The 21031-nt window shown below is 46.1% G+C and overlaps 1 protein-coding gene across 2 annotated transcripts in view; it reads left to right on the top strand.

Moving 5' to 3' along the window:
• Wwp2 (WW domain containing E3 ubiquitin protein ligase 2) overlaps positions 1 to 21031 on the top strand; it is a 149072-nt gene that overhangs the window by 4232 nt on the left and 123809 nt on the right. For both annotated transcript variants that reach the window (XM_008833710.3, XM_029563775.1), the window contains 3 exons: positions 12567 to 12651; positions 19828 to 19975; positions 20279 to 20400. In XM_008833710.3, coding sequence (XP_008831932.1) covers positions 12582 to 12651; positions 19828 to 19975; positions 20279 to 20400 — 340 coding nt within the window. In that variant the 5' untranslated portion in view covers positions 12567 to 12581. The remainder of the gene's footprint in view (positions 1 to 12566; positions 12652 to 19827; positions 19976 to 20278; positions 20401 to 21031) is intronic.

Raw genomic sequence — 21031 nt, 5'->3', positions numbered from 1 at the left:
AAAAAAAAAAAACCAAAAAAACTTTATCTGTTATTTTAATTTTATGTGTATGAGTGTATTGCCTGCATGTATGTAAGTGCACCCTTGTCATGCAGTGCCCACAGAGGTCAGAAGAGGGCATTGGAACCCCTGGAACTGGAGTTACAGATGATTATTAGCCACCATGTGGGTGCTAGGAACTGAACCTGGGTCCTCTGCAAAACAGCCAGTGCTCTTAACCACCTAGCCATGAGTCATCTTTCCAACCCCATTCTTTTTTTTTCCAAGACAGGTCTCACATTGTTGCTCAGGCTGGCTGCTGGAACTCACTCTGTAGCCCAGGCTAGCTTAAAGCTGACTATCCTTCTGCCTTAGTCCCCCGAATGCCAGGATAACTGAAGTGCCAGCTCCTGAATAAAGATCTGAAAGGAGTGAAGAAATGGACCATGATGGCAGAGGGCAGTGTGGCCCAGGCAAAGGGATAAGCAAGTTCCAGCACCTGCAGGGAACACCTTTGGCGGGTTTAGGGACCAACCAGGAACCCACTATGACCAGAAAGGAGTGAGTGATTCGGGAATGAAGAAGATGAGGTCAGAAGGATGTTGGGGATGGGAGGACACATTTGCAAGTCACAGAAGGCCTTGGTTTTCACTCAGGGTGAGTTGGGTCCATTGGAGGCATTTGAGCAGAGGAGTTGGTACAGTCTTTCCTGCCTTTTGACAGACCCACTCAGATTGCGGTGTGGAGAAGAAAAGGAGCCAGGGTAGAATCAGGAAGATGCACAAGGAGGCCATTGCCACACTCGAGGTGAAAAATGCATTCTGGGTCTATTTGGAAGTTCAGCCAATAGGATTTGTGGGTGAGTCAACTTGGATATGGAATTCGAGAGGAAGAAGGTGACGCCAGAGTTTGATGTGAACAGCTAGAGAAGTGTCATTGAATGGTGGCGGGGAGAGATGTAGCTCAGTCAGTAGTGTCTGCCTAATGTGCATGAAGTCCTGGATTTCATCCCCAACACTGTATAAACCGGGTGATGGCACATACCTATATTCCCAGCCCTCAAGTGGTAGAGGCCTGAGGATCGGGTCATCCTTGGCTAGAATCCAGCCTAGGCTACCTAAGACCCTGTTTCAAAACAAAAAATAGTGGGAATGATTGCAGGGTAAGCAGGGCTTGGGCTTAGTTTTGTTCACGTTGATTGTGAAAGGCCTGGTAGAAATCCAGGTGAAGACGGTGGGGTGGTTAGATCTGGACAGCCCTGGCAGGAGGTGGGTAAGTGGGAGCTGTTCTGTGTGTGGTTTGGAGTTGAGACGGAACAAGGTCACCTAGGGAGGAGTGTGGACACAAGTCTGAGAGGAAGGCTGCTGTTGGACACTGGGTACATCTGTTGATGCTGACACTGGGCCTTTGAAAGTGGCAAAGATTTGTAGTGGGTGTCTCCCCTTGTCACTTTTCATTTAAGGACCTTTTTGAAAACCAGAAGCTAATGGCTTGCTTTCTTTGTTAAGAAGGCTGCGCTTCCTGCTGTGCATTGTGGTGATGCTGCTGAAATAATTCAAATGCCAACTTCAGGAATTAGATGACTTCCTGGGTTGGCAACCAGTTTAGAAGCCTCCAAGAAGGGTGGCGGAGAGAGGTGGGCAGGACCGATAATGGGTTTTTAATGTTTAGAATATTGGCCTCAGCAAACGTGTTGAACACAGTGCATTCTTTTTTGCCAGGCAGCCTGCCATCTTATAGATTTAGCACAAACAGAACGTGGCTGGGGGTGAGGTGACCCTTAGGAGGTTAGGCAGCTGAGAAATGGCTGAGCTGGGATTTCATTCTTGCTTTGGTCTTGGGACTTCAGATCTGAAATTTTCATCCGTAAGGTAGGTGGTAGTGGATACGTGAACATAAGCTCCAGCTGTGGTCAAACCAGTGGGTTGCTGGAGAGATGTCTCAGTGGATAAGAGCACTGGTTGCTCTTGCAGAGAACCCAGGTTCCATTCCCAGCACCTATATAGTGGCTAACAACCATCTGTAACTCCAGTTCCAGGGGATCCGATTCCTCTTCTGACCTCCATGGCCGTTGCATGACACGGGTGCACTTATATACATGCAAACAATACACTCATACACATTAAAAAAAAGATTATAAATAAAAATATTTTTAAGAATTCATTGTGTGTGTTTGGGTACATATGTGTGTGTGTGTGTGTGTGTGTGTGTGTTTGGGTGCATATGTGGAGACCCGAGGACTTCTTGTGGAGGTCAATTCTTCCCTTCCACTATTGGGCATTGGGATTGAACTCAGGTTATCAGTGTCCACAGCACCTTTACCCGCTGAGCCGTTTTTCCTGCCTGGCCCACGTGAGCCTTGAGTACCTTCTTAACTGAGGACTGTTGCACATTCTGGAATTTCTGAGCATTAAGACCCATGGGAAGATCTTATTCTCCTTAGATTCCACCTAGAATCTTTTAAGGAAGGTTGCAAGCTCCCTGATCTGCCCGTCCCCTCAGCTTTTGAACGGTGATTTGAGTGGCTGGAACTGCTGGAAATACCACGTCTCAAACCCGGGCTGGCCCTCTCCTGCTGGTTACTCATGCCTTCTGGGTCTTGTTTTGTCGTGAGATCTGATCTTTTATTAGCTGATAATTTCTCCTCCATTTTTTTTTAGCTGATAATTTCTCCTCCATTTTTTTTTTTTAATGTGTTCATCTTTCTATGGGTATCAGTTGGCAATGTCTGCAAAGTTTGATTGCTTTTCAATATGGGCCTCAGGAGAATGGAATGCAATTCAGTGCTGGACACAGAAAGAGTCCTAGAAAGAAGCACTTGTGTTGGAAAGAACTGGAAAAGCTTGAGGGTAGGAAGGGAAGGAGAGACCTTTTGGACAGACTCTTCCACATTTTTCAAGTGGTTTCAGGGGGCTGGAGAGATGGCGCAGTGGTTAAGAGCACTGACTGCTTTTGCAGAGGACCTGGGTTCAGTTTCCAGCACCCACATGGCAGCTAACAACCACCCTTAACTCTAGTTCCAGGAGATCTGACGCCCTCTTCTGACCTCTGTGGGCACTGCACACATACGCTTACATACATGCAAACAAAACACTCATACACAAAAAGTCATAAATAGGTAAGATTTAAAAAAAAAAGTGGATACCAGGTTGGTTTGTAATTAAAAATAGTTCTGCCTGATTGTCTCTTTGTTCGGGAGCTAGGAAGCAAACTTAGGGCTTTAAGCGTGTTGGGTAAGCACGATACTGCGGAACTACGGCCCCAGTCCTCTTGAAATGATCTCAGGCTGGCTTTGAACTCACTTTGTAGCCTTGAATTAGTGATCCTCCTGCCTCAGCTTCCTGAGTGGGTAAGATTACTAGCCTATGCCGCCAGCCTAGCTCTCCTCCTCCTCTTCCTCCTCCTCTTCCTCCTCTTCCTCCTCCTCCTCCCCTTCGTCTTAGGAGGGTGTTTTTAGAAAGTACTGGGGATTGAACCTAGAGCCTCATGCACATGAGACAAAGTCCACCAATGTGCTTAACCCCCCCCCCCCTTTCAGACAGGGCCTCACTGGGTAGCCCTCCATGGTCTGGAACTCTATGTGGACCAGGCTGGCTTAGAACTCATAGATCTGCCTCCTGATTGCTGGGATTAAAGGACTCAGACTGGCCTTGAAATTCTGACCCTCTTGTCTTCACCTCCCAAGTGCTGGGATTACAAGCCTCTCTCCTCTCTTCCCTCTTTCCCCCTCTCTCTTGGTCTTATTTAGTCCAGGTTGGCTTGGAACCTTGATAGGTAGCCAAGGATGACCCTGAAGGTACTTCTAGCGCAGGAGAATCAGATGTTCCAGGTTATCCTCAGCTGTATAAAGAATTTAAGGTTATCCTGGGCTACCTGACGCTGTGTTTCAAAAAAACAAAACAAAACAGAAATAGAGGGCCAGGTGTCTCTAAAGGAAACAGAAACAAAAACAAAACCCAGAAGTAGAATCATGAAGTACAGACTGAGGGTATAGCTTAGTGGTAGTGTGCTGGTTTAGCATGGACAAGGTTTCTGTGCATCCTGAACACTAAAAAAAAGCAAAGAAAACAAAGAACTTGTCCTAACAATTCAAATACCCATCAACTGGCCGATAAATAAATGTGCTTCCATGCTATGGAATAATATTCAGCCATGAAAAGGAAAGAAGTTCTGATACATTTTACAGTGAATCCTGGAAATATGCTGATGGAAAAAAAGCAGTCAGAAATGACCTCACATGCTGAAGAGATGGCTCAGTGCTTAAGAGCACTGGCTGCTCTTTCAGAGGATCTGGGTTTGGTTCCCAGCACCCATATGGCGGCTAACAGCTGTCTGTAACTCCAGTTCCTTGGGATCTGACACCTTCTGGCCTCCACGGGTTTTGCAGGACAAGGGTGTACTTATATACATGCAGGTGAAACACTCAGTACACATAAAAAAAAAAAAAAGACCACACACAGATAGTATGATTGCATTTATATGAAATGTCTGGAATAGGAAAATCTGTTGTGACAGAAAATAGGCTACTGTTTACCAGGGCCTGGGGGAGGGAGAAATGGGGGATGAAAATGCTCTGGAATTGGTGTTGGAAGCACAGGCCTGACTATAATGAAAACCATTGGAATTATGTGCCTTTGTGGGTAGAGTGCTTACCTAGCATGCAGGAAGCCCTGGGTTCCATTCTCAGCACCTCATAAACCAAGCTTGATGGAGCAGGCCCGTCATCCCACCCACTCAGGAGGTAGAGAGGCCAGAGGATCAGAAGTCAGGGCTACAAAGTGAATTTGCGACCAGTTTAGGCTAGTGAGAACTTGTCTCAAAGAAAGAGGTGGGGATTAATTTATGGTATATGAATCATAATCAGTAGCAATAAATAAAGAGCCAAGCAGTCCTGTTTCAGATGTGTTCTCTGTGTCCTGTAGGGGCTGGTGAAGAGTCTTAAGTTTTAGTTCAGGGGCTGGGGGTGTGGCTCAGCATTCGATCACTTGACTGATATGCATGAGGTGCTGGGTTCTATGCCCAACTCTACAATAAAAGAAAAGAAAAGGAAAAGAAAGATCCTGGCAACCAAAGTCCACTTGCCGCTGTGATGCCACCTGTCGTTCAGCTCCCTCTGTCCATCCCAGATGGATACAGTACAATTTTCTTCTGTTGGATTTGGAACCCAGGGTCTTTTATGGGCTGGGCTGGGCTCCACCCAGCCTGACTGTTGAAATGGGAAGTGCTAACCAGGTGATCTGTGTGCTGGGACCCCAGTGAAGAAATTGGCATGGGTGGAGGACTGAAACTGCGCACAGACCTGTGCTTGCCCAAATTTCTCAGTGTCAATACGGTGTCTGACCTCTACCCTCTGTGGTGCCTGCTTGAAGTCTTCAGATTCCAGTTAACATGTTGGGAAACACAGTGACCTCTCCTTGGATTGGGAGGGAGGGGCAACTGCCTGGCTAATTAGGTGGGCAGGGGACTCTGGGACTGTAAACTGTTCCCCACATAGTCTTCTATCATTAAAAGTACTTGTGGGGTTGGGTGTGGCAGTTCACACCTCTAATCCCAGTACTTGGAGATAGAGATAGGAGGATCAGGACTTCAAGGTAAATCTTGCTACATAATGAGTTTAAGATGGGCCTGGGCTGCCTGAAACCATGTCTTTAAAAAACAAAAATCAGGACTGGAAGATGGCTCAGTGGTTAAGAGTACTGGCTGTTCATGCAGAAGACCTGGGTTTGAATTCCAGCACCCACTTGGGGCTAACAACTGTAACTCCAGTTCCAGAGGATCTGACACCCTCTTCTGTCCTCTGTGGGCACTACACGACACAGGCACACTGTCATGCATGCAGGCATAACACTCATACACCTAAAATAAAAATAAATTTTCAGCAACTACAACAAAAGGGAAAATGAGATAGGGCTACAGCTTAGTAATGAAGTGCCTGGCTGGCGTGAGTAAGGCCCTGGGTTCAGCCTCCATCACTATCAAAAAGGGAAAAAGCTTTGGTTCAAGACATGCTAGTGCGCACCATCAGTTCTAGCACTCAGGAGGCAGAGACAAGCAGGTCTCTGAATTTGAGGCTAGCCAAGGCTACATAGTGAGACTGTCTTAAAAAAAATAAACCAAACCAAAACAAAAAACAAAAATGGGACTGGAGATAGATGATTCTAGAGTTAGGAGCACTTGTATAATCATGAGGGCTGAGGTTTGGAGCCCAGCACCAAAGTGAGTAGCTGAGGGTCCCTGGCATGCTTGTAACCCCAGCCCTGAGGAGGGGAGTGGTGCTGAGACAGAAGGATGACGTGGCTTGCTGGCTTCTAGCTTAGCAGATAAAACCTGAGCCCCGGTTTCAGGAAGAGACTGCCTCAAGGAATCAATGCCTGGGCATTTGTACAGGGCATGCACACAACAGCGTGCGATTGCACATGTGCACACAGATGTAAATGAAATCCCTACAAAGAAACAAAACACAAAAAATGCCTGTCAGTATTTATGGGAGGGTAAGTTTAGAGGACAATGTTATTTAATTAATTAATTAATTAATTTATAGAGATTGAGGAGACCTAAACAAATTAGCATAGGAAAGGAAGTTTTGGAGTCTTCCTTCACCTTTCAGTGAAGCTGTTACTGTCTTTGAGGATGAAGTCTAAACTTCAGAATGTGTGTGTGTGTGTGTATTTAAACTTTGTTTTTATTTTTATGTGTATAAATGTATTACCTGCATGTATGTGAGTGCACCTGTTGTCCTACAATGTCCTCCCTTTCCCCTCCCTCCCTTAGTGATTGGGATGTCAACACTACTAGGGCAAAGTTTCTGGAGTCCATGTTGTGCTGGATAGAGTTAGTGTCAACTTGACACACCTGGGTAGAGGGAGCCTCAACTGGGGAATTGCCTCTAACCTGTGGCCATGTCTGTGGGGTATTTTCTTGATGAGTGATGTGGGAGAGCCCAGCCCACTGTGGGTGGCGCCACCCCTGGGCAGGTGGGCCTGTGTTGCATAAGGAAGCAGGCTGATGCTGGGCATGGTGGCACACACCTTTAGTCTCAGCACTTGGAAGGCAGAGGCAAGGCAGATCTCTTGTGAGTTCAAGGCCAGCCTAGTCTACATAGTTCCAGGCCAGCTCAGGCTATGGGAGACCCTGTCTTTAAAAGACCAGAAAGAAAAAAAAAAAAAAGGAAAGAAAGAAAGCAGGCTGAGCAGGAGCCAGGGTCCAGGGAGCAAGCCAGAGCCCAGCATTCCTCCGTGGCCTGTGGCCTGTGGCCTGTGTTTCAGCTCCTGCCTCCAGGTTCCTGCCCTGAGTTCCTACCTTGGGCTCCCTGATGAACTGTGGCTGGGGAGGTGTAAGCCAAATAAACCCTTTCCTCCCCAAGTTGGTTTTGGTCAGAGTATTTTGTCACAGCAATGAAGAAACAAGCTAGAATATATGTCATCTCTTTGTGTTGCTGAATCAGATAGAGATCACATTTTGGGCTTCAGGTTCACAAGCTTCCACAGTGCACAGTGGGGATATGAACCCAGTACTGTATGTGTTGAGAATCCCACCTGTAGTGAGGCACTGAGACAAAAGCCAATGGGTTGTAGGCACTTGGGCTAGGTTGAGCTCTCTTTCTCTCTCTTTTGCTTTCTTTCTCTTTTGACACAGTCTTGTGTAGCTTAGGTTGCTCTTAAACCCACTGTGTAGCCCAGGCTGGCCTCAAACTATCTCAGCCTCCAATCTGCTTGAATGACAGGTGTGAGCACCCTCTCCCTGCCCAGCAGACCTGGTTGATGTCTATCTTCTCTTCCGAGTTGTGGTTATTTTTCTTGATAGGCAGATCAGAAAGGTTTTGCAATTTGCACAGCTTACCTTGTAATGGCAGGGCGGTATCTGGCTAATCGGATCTGGAACTGCAGACAAAGCTCCGTGTAATAACAGGGATTACGGTTCATAAACAGCGGGCTGTAATTATGGAGGGCGCCGAAGAGCACACGCACACGACGGCGTGCTCTGCCTTTTCTTTTTCTCCTGCCTCTGTCAGCTTTGTTCTGAGCCTTTAGACTTTATCCCATTGATTTTGCTTTGGGGCTGTAAGTTGTAGGTCAGGACATTTGGTTCTTCTCCTGCTTAACATGGCCACGTGGGGCTCCAGGTCTCATTCTGTAAGTTTGAACCAAAGGCCAAAACTGGCCAAAACTCAGGCGAAGGAGCGGGTTCAAAAACTACCCTTGGTGGAATTGCCTTAGAAAGAAAGAATCCTAATAGACAAATAGATTTGTAAAATACTCTTGTTTTTAAAGTCCATGAACAGTGGATTTCCAGCTTTTTAACCATGTTAAAGCACTAACCCCCAGAGCTCAATTTATGATCATTATTTTTTCCTTCATTATTCGAGATATTAACACCCCCCCCCTTAAAATTGCTGTTCATGGGGCTGGAGAGATGGTTCAGCACTTAAGACCACTGTCTGCTCTTGCAGAGGACCCAGGTTCAGTTCCTAGCACCCATATGGTGGCTAACAACCATCTGTAACTCCAGTTCCGGGGAATCCAAAACGTTTTTCTGCCCTCTGTGGGCACTGCATGACAGGTACACTCATACACGCAGGCAGTACACTCACATACACGCAGGCAATACACTCATACATGTAAAATAAAAATAATAAGTAAAATATTTTAAAAATTGTTGCTCACTTATATAAACGGTCAAACATGCAAAATGGTTCAGAGACCAAGATAACAAATGTCATAGAAATTATGATCTTGGACTGAGGATGTAGCACAGTGGTAGAGTGCTTGCCTAACACACAGGAGGCCCTAGTTTCAGTTTCTAGTGCCACCGAAAACCAAACCCCCAAAACAAGCAAAACCAAACCCAAACCAAACCCTAAAGCAACAACAACAAAAAATCCCTGCTACCTGGATTTAATGAACCTGGACATTTTGCTAGATTTGCTTCAGAGCTTGGTTGAAAAGATAAAATGTTGCCAGTACAGTTGAAGTTTCCCTGGTCTTTGCTGCTTCTAGTTCCCTCCTCCCTCCCTCCCATCCTGCACAGAGGAACTTCTGTTCTGGCCAGGGTAACTCTTTCCCAAGCTTTTCGGTTTTATGGCTGTGTGTCCCCAGCAATACACACAACTGCTCTATAGAAGTTCAGGTGTGGGGCTGGAGAGATAGCTCAGCGGTTGGGAGCACCTGGGTTTGATTCCCAGCACCCACATGGTGGCTACAAACTGTCCTTAACTCCAGTTCCGGGGGAATCTGAAGCCCTCGTCTGACCTCCGTGGCATTGTATGACATGGGTGCACTCACATACATGTAAGCAATACACTTATACACATAAAATAAAAATAAAAATATATTAAAAAAAAAAGTTCAGGTGTTCACCAGTGTATCTTACTGCATTCAGGCTGCACTTGCTTTTCTCTCTCTCCCCCCTTCTCCCCCCTCCTTTCTCCTTCTCTCTCCTCCTGCCCTGCCCCCACCAGTTTGGGAGTTCTGCATATGAACTGCATTACATCTTTCAAGGGTGGCGTAACAGTCCATTTTAGAAACACCACTTTAAAAAGCCAAAAAACTCTAGAAAGTTGTGGGGTCCTAGAAGCCAGAGAAGAGAGAGCCCTAGGTTATGTCAGGTGCTGCCCTCAGCCCTTGTAGGTGGGGAGGGACTGGGTGAGTGATGGAGGGCTCCTGAGATCTTGAACTTAAGAATATTGTCTTCTTTTTTCTGCAAAGAACATTTCAGAGTTTTCCACTGACAGCAACATGTCCAGGGTCAGGGTGTAGCCCTGGCAGAGTGCTTGCCCAGCATGAGCGTGGCCTTGGTTTGATGGTGTGATGCTTTATTGTTTTTTGTTTTTGAGACAGGGTTTTATGATGTAGCTAGGCTGGCCTCGAACCTGTGATCCTCATGCCTTGGCCTCTGGAGTGCTACTGTGACTATAGGTGTGGCCAGCACATGTAGCCCTTACACTGTTTTTTGTTTTCGAGTTTTTTTCATGTTTGTGTGTGTGTGTATGTATGTGTGTGTGAAAGAGAGAGAGGGAGAGAGAGACTGGGTCTTGCTGTGTAGCCCAGACTGGCCTTGAACTCACAGTGATCCTCCTGCCTCAGCCTTTGCATGGTTGGGATTACAGGTGTGCGACACTACACTCAACCCTTATGATATTTTTATAGCAGCACTTTCTCCTCAAACCTCTAGAAATCTCTGAGACTATTTGGTCAGAACTCTTTCATAAGAACACTGCTCTGTCACTCCTTTTTTGCCATGATCACGTTGGCACTGATGGTGCAAAAGCAAAGATGGGCAAAGATGGGCAGAGCTGCTGATGCTGTGGCAAAGATACTGCTGACTTGATCCTTGTTTCCCTGACACAGTCTGGGTAAAAAGAAGTCAGCTTTAGTTCAGAACCCTGGGGACTGAAACAATAAAACACATGCATTTTATTAAGTCTTGACACTTATTTTTCCTTTTTCTTCTTCATTAGGTCTTGACACCTTAAAATTTGTTTTAGTGGCTTTTTTTGGTTTTTGTTTTGGTCTTTTTGAGATGGTCTCCCTGTAGCCCCAGCTGTCCTGGAACTCACTCTGTAGACAAGGCTGGCCTTGAACTCACAGAGATCTGCCTGCCTCTGCCTCCTGAGTGCTGGGACTAAAGGTGTGCACCACCATGTCCAGCTATTTATTTTAGTTAAAAAAAAATTTTTTTTATTTATATGTCTGCATGTGTCTGTGTGGATGTATCTGCACATGCATGCAGGTGCCCCCAGAGGCCAGAAGAGGGCCGTGAATGCCCTGGAGCTAGAGTTACAGACAACTGTGAGCCGCCAGATGTTGGTGCTGGGAACTAAACTCTGGTCCTCCTCTGCAGCAGTTGCAAGTGCTCCCAACCATCGAGCCGGCTCTTCAGCCCCTGTTCATTATTATTGTATGTGTATACATGATGGGGGTGGGGTATGCTCCTGCCACAGGGCACATGTGGAGGGCAGAGGACATTTTTATGCAGTCAACTCTGTTCCATCATGTGGGCTCCTGGTATGGAACTCAGCTCCCCAGGTTTGTGTGGCACATATTTCACCCGCTGAACTATCTCAAACACTTGAAAATATATTCTGTGTGTTAAAATGTATATCTGCTGCACTTTGAGCTGTAAAGATTGTGCTGAGGACAAGCACTTGTGCAGTTGTTTGAATTGAGAGCTAAGTTCGTTGCTTCCCCCCCCCCCAAAATAGCATTTTTCCTTCAGAAAACATCTGAGAAACAAATTGAAGTGACTAGATTTGAGTGCTTGGCAGACATGTTCTTCAAGCTGAATGAAGTGAACCTGATACTCTTAAGAACAACTGACAGTATTTGTTGCCAATAACAAATAGTTCTTAAACGAACATTAGAATTTTGGACAACTTGCATCTACCACCACAATGGTTCGACAGCTTTCAGTTTGGAGAATTGTCTGACGAGCTTGGTAGTGACATTCACAAATGGGATTTTTTTTATATATATTGTATAATGAAATGTATTAACATTTAGAATATCTGCACAGCTCACGGAACCAATATTTTCCAAATGACAAATGATGATGTTCCAACAATTACATTTGAATGAGAGCTCCATTCAGAGTGCCAGGCCAGCTCTGTTTCCCACCCTGGAACGACAGGAACACCTGATCGTGGTGATTGTGGAGCATCTTTTCATGCTGTATTAGCTACTTGGGATCTTTGGAGAAATATTCAATCAGATCTTTTACACTTAAAAAAATTGATTTAGTTGTCTTTTTATTGTTTAGCTGTGACTTTCTTTTTGGAACTATTCTATGGGACTCTGTCTCCTCAGTACCTTGTGATAATAATCCCGTGACCACTCTAGGTCATCCAAGACCCCTCCAGGTTCAGGAGGTAATACAAAACAGACAGACAGCCCACTTGCCCACCCCTGGGAAGTAGCTTGGCTTCAGGTGTTTGGGTGTGTGTGTGTGTGTGTGTGTGTGTGTGTGTGTGTGTGGTCTGTGTACATACATTTGCCTCTGTGTTTTTGTTTGTTTGGAGTCTGGGTCTTTTTTTTTAATATTTTGTTTATTTTTATTTCATCTGTATGAGTGTATGAGTGTATTGCCTGCATGTATGTGAGTGTACCCGTGTTGTGCAATGCCGTGGAGGTCAGAAGAGAGCTTCGGATTCCCCTGGAACTGGAGTTAGGGACGGTTTGTAGCTTCCATGTGAGTGCTGGGAATTGAACCCGGGTCCTCTGCAAGAGCAGTCAGTGCTCTTAACCGCTGAGCCATCTCTCCAGCCCCAAGGAGTCTGGGTCTTATGTAGCCCAGGCTGGCCTTAAACTCACTGAACAGCTGAGAATGACCTTGACCATCTGATTCTTCTGCTTGAGCCACTTAGTCTGGCTTTATCTCTGTGTCTTTTAAATATTAAAACTGAATACATTCTGTTTTTTGAGACAATCTCTATAGCACAGGCTAGCCCCTAACTTGCCATGTGACTGAGGATGGCCTTGTACTCTGTCTCCCAAGTGCTGGGATTCCAGGCCCATATCACACTCAGCCTTGGGTTGAGTTCTCCAGCCATCTTCTCGCCATTGTCTAAACCCGTGGCTCTGTTTCTCTTGCAGTTTCATGGTGATGACATGGCATCTGCCAGCTCCAGCCGGGCAGGCGTGGCCCTGCCTTTTGAGAAGTCACAGCTTACCCTGAAAGGTGAGTGGCCCTGCTGGAAGTAGCTGTGTTTGAGGTCCAGCCTGTGGGCAGGAGTTTGACTTGTACCACATCTGTCTGGAGAGCCCCAATCTTCTTAGTTTTGTTTTGTTTTGGTTTTGGTCCTTTTTGAGACAGGGTCTCCCTGTAGCCCCAGCTGTCCTGGAACTCACTATGTAGACCAGGCTGGCCTTGAACCCACAGAGATCTGCCTGTCTCTGCCTCCCAAGTACTAGGATTAAAGGCATGTGCCACCATCCTCTGTGACAGCTTGGGAACGTAGCAGTCCTCCTCAGAAGATTGTCATATTGTAGGTGGAGTTCTAGAAAAAGAAGGAACATAACTTGAAGAAGGTGGGGACAAAAGGAACTTTAGACTAAAATTGTCTGAAGTGTGATCCGTTGTGTCCCAGGGCTCTGTTCTGTTTACATGCTCGCTCTGCATGGTCCCATTCAGCCTCCTGGCTTTAAATGAGTCAAGTAAAAGGTCCGTTCCAGATTTGGAACTCCAGCCTTGAGCTCCAGATTTGTGTATCTAGGAGCCCACTTGTCACCCCACTGGAGAGTTTAGTGAACATGGGAAGTTTCACGTGTCCAGAACTGAGCTCCTGACTTTCTCAGCTTGTATTCAACTTGTCAGCAAGTCTGGTATCCAGTATCCAGCACTCCCTGCACCCTCCAATCTGGTATCCAGTATCTAGCACTCCCTGCACCCTCCAATCTGGTATCCAGTATCCAGCGCCCGCTCCCCCCTGTCCCTGTCATCCCCAGCCGCCATCAGTTTTACTCTGAACTGGGCCTCCTTGACTTGTCCCCTCCCCTTCGTCTTCCTTCAGGCAGTGGTCACACGCAGCCACTTGCCTTGTTAAAATGGAAGCTGGATCTTGTCACACCTCTGTTTAAATCACCCAAATCTCTCTTAGAGTCAAAGCTGATGCTTTCTCATGGCCTGTTAGTTTCTGCATGCACCCTATCTACCTGAGCTCCTGCTGCCTTATGGCTCTCCTGAACTCAGCAGTCAGGCGTTTGCCTCTGGGCCTTGGCACTTGCCATGTCCTGAGTAAAGTGCTTTTAGCTTGTTTTCGCCTGATCTCCTTCAACAACGAGGCCTTCCCCCTCCTTGATCTATAGCCACTTCTCACTCTGACTTCCTCCATGTTCCCCTCCATGTTTTTTGTTTTGTTTTGTTTTTGTTGTCTTTTGGGACATGGTCTCCCTGTAGCCCTAGCAGGCATGAAACTTGCTATGTAGACGAGGCTGGCCTTGATTGCACAGAGATCTGCCTGCCTCTGCCTCCTGAGTGCTGGGATTAAAGGTGTACACCAGCATGCCTGGCTCTTTCCTACTTTATATTTTTTCTTCTCAGCCATTATCATTGTTTTAACACTTTATTTTTTTAATATTTATTATTTTTTATGTGTACGTGTGTATTGCCTGCATGTAAGTGCACCTGTGTCATGCAGTGCCCACAGAGGTTCGAAGAGGGTGTTGGAGCCCCTGGAACTGGCGTTACAGATGGTTGCTATCTGCCATGTTGGTATTGGGAATCAAACCAGGGTCTTCTGCAAGAGCAGCCAGTGCTCTTAACTGCTGAGCCATCTCTCCAGTCCCAACACTTTATTTTTTTATTTTTACTTTCTTAAGATAAAAACTCACAATGCAGCCCTGGCTGACCTAGAACTCACTATGTGGACCAGGCTAGCCTTGAACCCACAGAGATCTGCCTGTCTCTGCCTCCTCAGTACTGGGATCAAAGGTGTGAACCACCACACCTAGCTCCCATTAAATTTGTGTTTTATTTTGTTTTTTGTGTTTGATGATTGAACCTAGGGTCTTAGACTTTTATTTTTACCAGTTTCTCTAGTAAGAGACTGGTTTGGGGCTGGGGAATATAGCTCTGTTGGTAGAGTGCATATATGCCCTGGGTTCAGTCCACAGCACTGAGTAAATTCAGTGTAGGGGTGCACGCCTACAGTTCCAGAACTCCAGAGATAGAGGCAGGAAGATTAGAGGTTTAAAGTCATCTTCAGTTACACAGCAAGTTGGAGGCTAGTCTGGCTGCACGAGACCCTGTCTCAAACAAAACGAAATAGAAAAACCAATGAAAGTCAGGAAAAAGAGCTAGAAAATAAAACACTGCCCTGTAGAGTTGAAAGAATCAGCCTAGGGAGAACTGGTTCTACTCTTAGCCCTGCCTCTGGCTAGCACTGTGATTTTGGCCAAGTTATCTCACATTCCTGAATCTTAGATGGTTCAACTTTGAAATAAAGGATTTGAACTTGTTGATTTTATTTTTTTTTTGAGACATCTCACTATGTAGCCCTAGCTAACCTGGACCTCCAATATAAACCAGGCTAGCCTCAAACTCACAAAGATCTGCCTGTCTCTTGAGACTAAAGGTGTGCGCCACCACATCTGGCAACTTAGCAATTTTAAAGAGATTGTCAGGGACTAATTAAAACTAGTCTATTAAAGCCGGGTGCGGTGGCACAGGCCTTTAATCCCAGCACTTGGGAGGCAGAGGCAGGTGGATCATTGTGAGTTCCAGGCCAGCCCCTACTAAAGGGGAGACCCTGTCTCAAAAACACCAAAACCATTCCCCCCAAAAACTAGTCTATTAAGTTAGGATATGCAGTATTCCACCCTCACCACTAGGTGGCCCCAGCTAGCCTTAGTGTGTTTGCAAAGCACTGTATTTTCCCACTCAGGTCTCTCCACCACAAACCTTTATTCTCGGTCCCACCTTTCTTTGCCACAGTTGTTTTTGTTTCTTGACTTCCTCCGTACTGGTGCTTCTGGTCTTAGTTATTGCTTCAAACAGCCTGGAGGTAGCTGGGACTTTTGCCACGTGGTAGACCTTCATAGGACTGTTACCATACTGAAGGGTCTGGGTAGAAGATTTGCTAACTCTCAACAGAGGGGCCACAAGCAAGGTTGGTCTTGTCACTGTGGGCAAACAGCATCAGTTCTAGCCTCTGATTTGGGTACAGGGTGGAAGGTATGTGGATGGGTCATATAGGTGCCAGGATCTCGTCCCTTGGAATATTTGCTTGGCTTTATCTCTGTGAGTCTTCAAGGGCTTGCTGGTGACAAACAGCAGAAATGCTGTTGTGTGCCAGCATGGTGACTATGCCTGTCATTTCAATACTCAGAGACAGAGGCAAGAGGATCACATGTTGGAGTCTTCCTTTAGCTACACAGTCAGTTCTAAGTCAGCCTGGGCTGCATAGCAAGACCCTGTCTCAAACCAAGGAAGGAAGGGAGGGAGGGAGGGAGGGAGATGTGCATGAAGGCTAAAAACAGAAGCAGTAGAGATGGCTGTCACATAGAAAAATATAATGGTGGCACACTCCTTTAATCCCAGCGCTTGGGAGGCAGAAGCAAGTGGAGCTCTGTGAGTTCAAGGCCAGCCTGGTCTACATAGTGAGTTCCAGGCCGGCTGTGGGCTATAGGGAGACCCTGTCCCAAAAAGACCAAAAAAAAAAAAGAAAAGAAAAATACTCAGCCTTAACTGTACTTGTAGAAAAGCAGAAAGGGGAGGCAGTGCAGAACCATATGGAAACAGAGTCCAACAGGCTCCTGGGACCTTGCTCATATGAACCTCAGCAATGCTGTCAGCATGCACAAGACCCAAACAGACAAAAACCCAGCACAGAACTGGGGAAATGGGCAGCAGTCCCAACCTTAGCTGAGGAGCTATTAGCAGCTGATCACTGCTGGGTGAGGAAGAACTGATCTTCTTTAAGGGAGGGACTCTAGATAGGCTGAGTAGACCCTAGTGGATGAACTTGCACTGAGATGTCTGTATACACTAACTTGACTTGATAGGCCTTAATATATATGACAGAATGCATGAAATCCAATGGGGTGTGCTCTGGGGGTTTCCAGGTGGTGGGAGGGTTATAAAGATTAAAGTGTTTTGTATGAAATGCACAAAAATTCAATAAAAATAAACATTAAGGGGCTGGCAAGATGGCTCAGTGGTTGAGAACACTGGTTGTTCTTGCAGAAGACCTGGTTCAAATCCCAGCACCCACATGGCAGCTAACAACTATCCATAACTCCAGTTCCAGGGGATCCAACCACCTCTTCTGACCTCAGCGGGCATTGCACGACACAGGCGCACTCACCTGCATGCAGGCAATACATGCATACACATAAAATGAACAAACCATGAAATAAAAAGCTCAGAACAGATGAGCGAAGTCCAGCATGGCGTGGAGTTGGAGCACCGCGTGTGCATCGGCCTCACAGCTCCCTGGCTGCACTTTTTCATAAAGTTTTTTTTTATTTTTATTTTAAAAATATTTTATTATTTTTATTTTTTTATGTATATGAGTGTATTGCCTGCATTTATATAAGTGCACCTGCGTCATGCAATACCCACAATACCCCTGGAACCGGAGTAATGCATGGGTTATTTTGGGTGCTGGGAATTGAACCTGGGTCCTCTGCAAGAACAGCCAGTGCAGCCCCTCAAAAGGTTTTCTTTTATTTCAGTTTTATTTTATGTGTATGAGTGTTCTGCCTGTACGTATATAAGTGCACCACATGTGTGCAGTGCTCACAGAGGCCAGAAGAGGGCATCAGATCCCTTGGAACTGGAGTTATAAGTGGTTGTCAGATGCCATGTGGGTGCTGGGAACCAAACCTGGGTCCTCTGCAAGAGCAACCAGTGCTCCCAACCAGTGAACCAGTTCTCCATCACCTCCCCCTTTTTTTGTGGTAGGGTCTCAATCTGGCCCAGGCTGACCTGGAACTCACTCTGTAGCCCAGGCTGGACTCTTAAGATGATTCTCCTATTGCAGCCCCCCTAAGTTCTGGGATTCCAGGCATAAGTCACCTTACCCTACCTTTTGTTTGTTTTGTGAGAGTATCCCTGACTGGCCTGGAACTCACTGTGTAGACCAAACTAGCCTTAAACTTGCATTGATTTCCCTGCCTCTTCCTTTCAAGTGCTGGGATTGCAGGTTTGTGTCACCATACCCAGCCTCAGTGACCTCTCTTCTCAGCCTGAATTTGTTTCAAAGGTCTAGTTAGATAATGTATATACTGCAGTGTCTATAGTAACTGTTGAATCTTAGTGATTATCTTTAAACTATTTTTCAAAATCTGTCGGATTTGCCGTGTAAGAAACAACATTCCTGACTGCAGTCTGTGGTGAAATGGATGTATTTTGAGGCACTGATGGGATTCTGTGAGAACTTACAGAGGAACTGAGCAAGTTTAATTTCAAAAGAAAAGTTCAAGTTCAGCATGGTGGTGCACACCTTTAAATCTCAGCACTGGGTGGGCAGAGGCAGGTGCAGGGGGTGGGGTGGAAGGGTGGAGGCAGAACTCTGTGAGTTCATGCATGACCAGCCTGGCTGCATAGCAAGTGTCAGGCCAACCAGGGCTATACAGTGAGACCCTGTCTCAAAAAAAAAAAAAAAAAAACAACAAAAAAAACCAAATATTTTTTCTTTTTTAAAAAGTTTTATTTTATGGGGCAGCATGTTGATCAGAATCACCAACGATAGTTTGCTTAGCTCTTTGGTGTGGGTGAGCAACTGTTGAGTGGTCTGATGATGGGAGCCAGTGCAGCATCGGGCAGTACCTATAAGTCCCGGGGAAAAAGACAAACCAGATGTTGGAGGCTTTGGAACAGAAAGATTTCTCATTGGCTCTCAATTACCAGTGTTGTATTCAGAGATTTATCAATTATGTAGTCCAAGTAGGTTTTGGAGTGTCGTAGACCAACGCCATTGTGATGCTGGCCTCTGGGATTTCAGTGGGCCCACCCCGGCTTCCGCTGCCACCAGGGAGTTTACTGATAATGCAGAGGCTGAGCAGAAGAGCCTAGATTTCCTTTCTTTCACTGGTTTAAAGGTTGGAAACATGGAAGCCCGTAGCTAGTGCTTCTCTCAAATTAGGGTGTGTATGCTGAGATCTGATCCACCTTCAGTATACATTCTTTTCTCAGGGATTTTTTAGATGAACTTGAACTAAACTTTCTCTTAGCAAACGGAATATCTCACCAATCAAGAATTTATTTATTTATTTATTTATTTTATCTTTTTGAGACAGGCTCTCATTGTAGTCCCAGCTGACCTGAACTCACTATGTAGACCAGGCTGGCCTTGAACTCACAAGGATCCACCTGCCTCTGCCTCTGGATTAAAGGTGTGCACCACTATGCCCAGCTTCAAGAAGTATTTAAAAAAAAATTTTATTTATTATTTTTTATTTTTTGTGTGTAAGTATACTACCTGCATGTAGATAGATGCACCCGTGTTCTGCAGAGCCCATGGAGATCAGAAGAGGACGTCGGATCCCCTGGAACTGGAGTTATAGAGGGTTGTTAGCCATCATGTGGGTGCTGGGAGAACCCGGGTGCTCTGCAAGAGCAGCCAGTGCTCTTAACCATGGAGCCATCTCTTAACCCCCAATCAAGAAGTATTTAAGTATTTTATGAACCTAAAATTTTTGTATTGTGAAGGGGTTATAATCCCTAAGCCATTCATTTCACAATTTGTATAGAGAAATCTCTGTTTATATAGATGCAGTGGAACCAAGAGAAAATTGTTGTTGATTGATTCCATCTACCTTTTGGGGAGCATCTGTTATCTTAATCTTATTTAAAATCTTTCTGATTTTAAATCACTCATATACTGTTATTTTAATAAATATTCATATGATATCTAAAAAAAAATTTTATTTATTTTGCCGGGTGTGGTGGTGCACACCATTAGTCCCAGCACTTGGGAGGCAGAGGCAGGTGGATCTCTGTGAGTTTGAGGCCAGCCTGGTCTACATAGTGAGTTCAGGTCAGCTGGGACTGACTACAGGGAGACCCTGTCTCAAAAAGACCAAAAAAAATTTTTTTTATTTTATGTGTATGAGTCTTCTGCTCACATATATGTAAGTGCACCCATGTTGTGCAATGCCCACAGAGGCTAGAAGAGGGCATTGGATTTCTTGGAAGTGGAGTTACAGATGGTTGTTAGCCACCATGTGGGTGCTAGGAAATGAACCCAGGTTCTCTGCAACAGCAGCCAGTGCTCTTAACCTCAGCCATCTCTCTAGCCACCCCCACCCCAATTTTTTTTAATCAAATCACCAAAAAGAGCCAGACCATCTGCCATTGGGGAGCCTCTGGCACATCTCTGACTCATGTCCTTTTTCTTTCTATCCCATCCAGTGGTGTCAGCAAAGCCCAAGGTGCACAACCGTCAGCCCCGGATTAACTCTTACGTGGAAGTGGCAGTGGATGGACTCCCCAGCGAGACCAAGAAGACCGGGAAGCGAATCGGGAGCTCCGAGCTTCTCTGGAACGAAATCATTGTCCTGTAAGGTGTTGCTTTTGGAATACAGGAGGAAGGGCTAGAGGAAAGGCAGCGTGTGTGTAGGGGGGAAGGGGGCACAGGTGCTGGTGCCCTCGGGCCCCCACGGTGCCCCTGTCTGGGTGTTTCTTCTTTCTTGAGCTCACAGAGTGCTCATTATTAGCTAAGGAGTTATATAGGTCAGCCTGGTGTCTTCTTGATGGTTCCCTGTAAGATGTCAGCTGTGTAGTTTTTAGCAGTTGTGTTCCATGTTAAAGGGGTGACTGACCCATCAGGTAGGCTGTGATGAATTCATTATTTGTTTCCCAGGAATGTTACAGCCCAGAGTCATTTAGATCTGAAGGTCTGGAGCTGTCACACCTTGAGAAATGAGCTACTAGGCACTGCGTCTGTCAACCTCTCCAACGTCCTGAAGAGCAATGGCGGCAAAAGTACGTATGAGGCAGGGGTGGCTGACAGGATTCATCTGTGGGGCCAGGGTGGACATGGCAGCTAGTCCTGGAGTTGACCGAGGTGCGTCTGGCCCTCGGAGGCTGACTGCAGAGCTGGAGGAAGGCTTGAGGACTCCCCTCTGCCTCCACCAGGGTGCAGCCTCTGTTCTCACTCTGGAGACAAGTGATATGTTGAATTAAGCTGTCAGATGCCTCCAGCTGAAATCATAGCTTTCTCATCTGAGCCCTAGCACAGGACACAGGAGCTGTGTGCCTACATGTACGTGTGTTTGGGAGAGGGTTACAAATGGTGCTGTGTCTCCTAGGCGCTCAGTAGGCCTTACTGACTGTTGGCATGTGACAGCAGCTCCATCTGAATTATTGAGCGTGCCTCTGCCACCCGGACATATAAATCCTCACGTCTGTTCCTTGCTGTTTGTGGCCAGTGGTCCAACCAGTGCCTGTGGGCTTTGGACCCTTCCTTATAAAGCCTCTATTGAGAGCGGTACCATATGTGGTGGCTGAATGCCCTAGAAAGAAAGACTCCTTTTTCTCTTGATAGCTGCTGTCGAGAAAATATTTTTTGAAGGTGGACTTAGCCTAAGTGAGACGTGGGGGCAGGGAGTCTTGG

This window comes from Nannospalax galili, unplaced genomic scaffold (genome assembly GCF_000622305.1).
Source record: "Nannospalax galili isolate Female #2095 unplaced genomic scaffold, S.galili_v1.0 scaffold410, whole genome shotgun sequence".
Taxonomy (NCBI): domain Eukaryota; kingdom Metazoa; phylum Chordata; class Mammalia; order Rodentia; family Spalacidae; genus Nannospalax; species Nannospalax galili.
The sequence above is the reverse complement of the archived record's forward strand: the minus strand, read 5'-3'. Positions and strand labels throughout refer to the sequence as shown.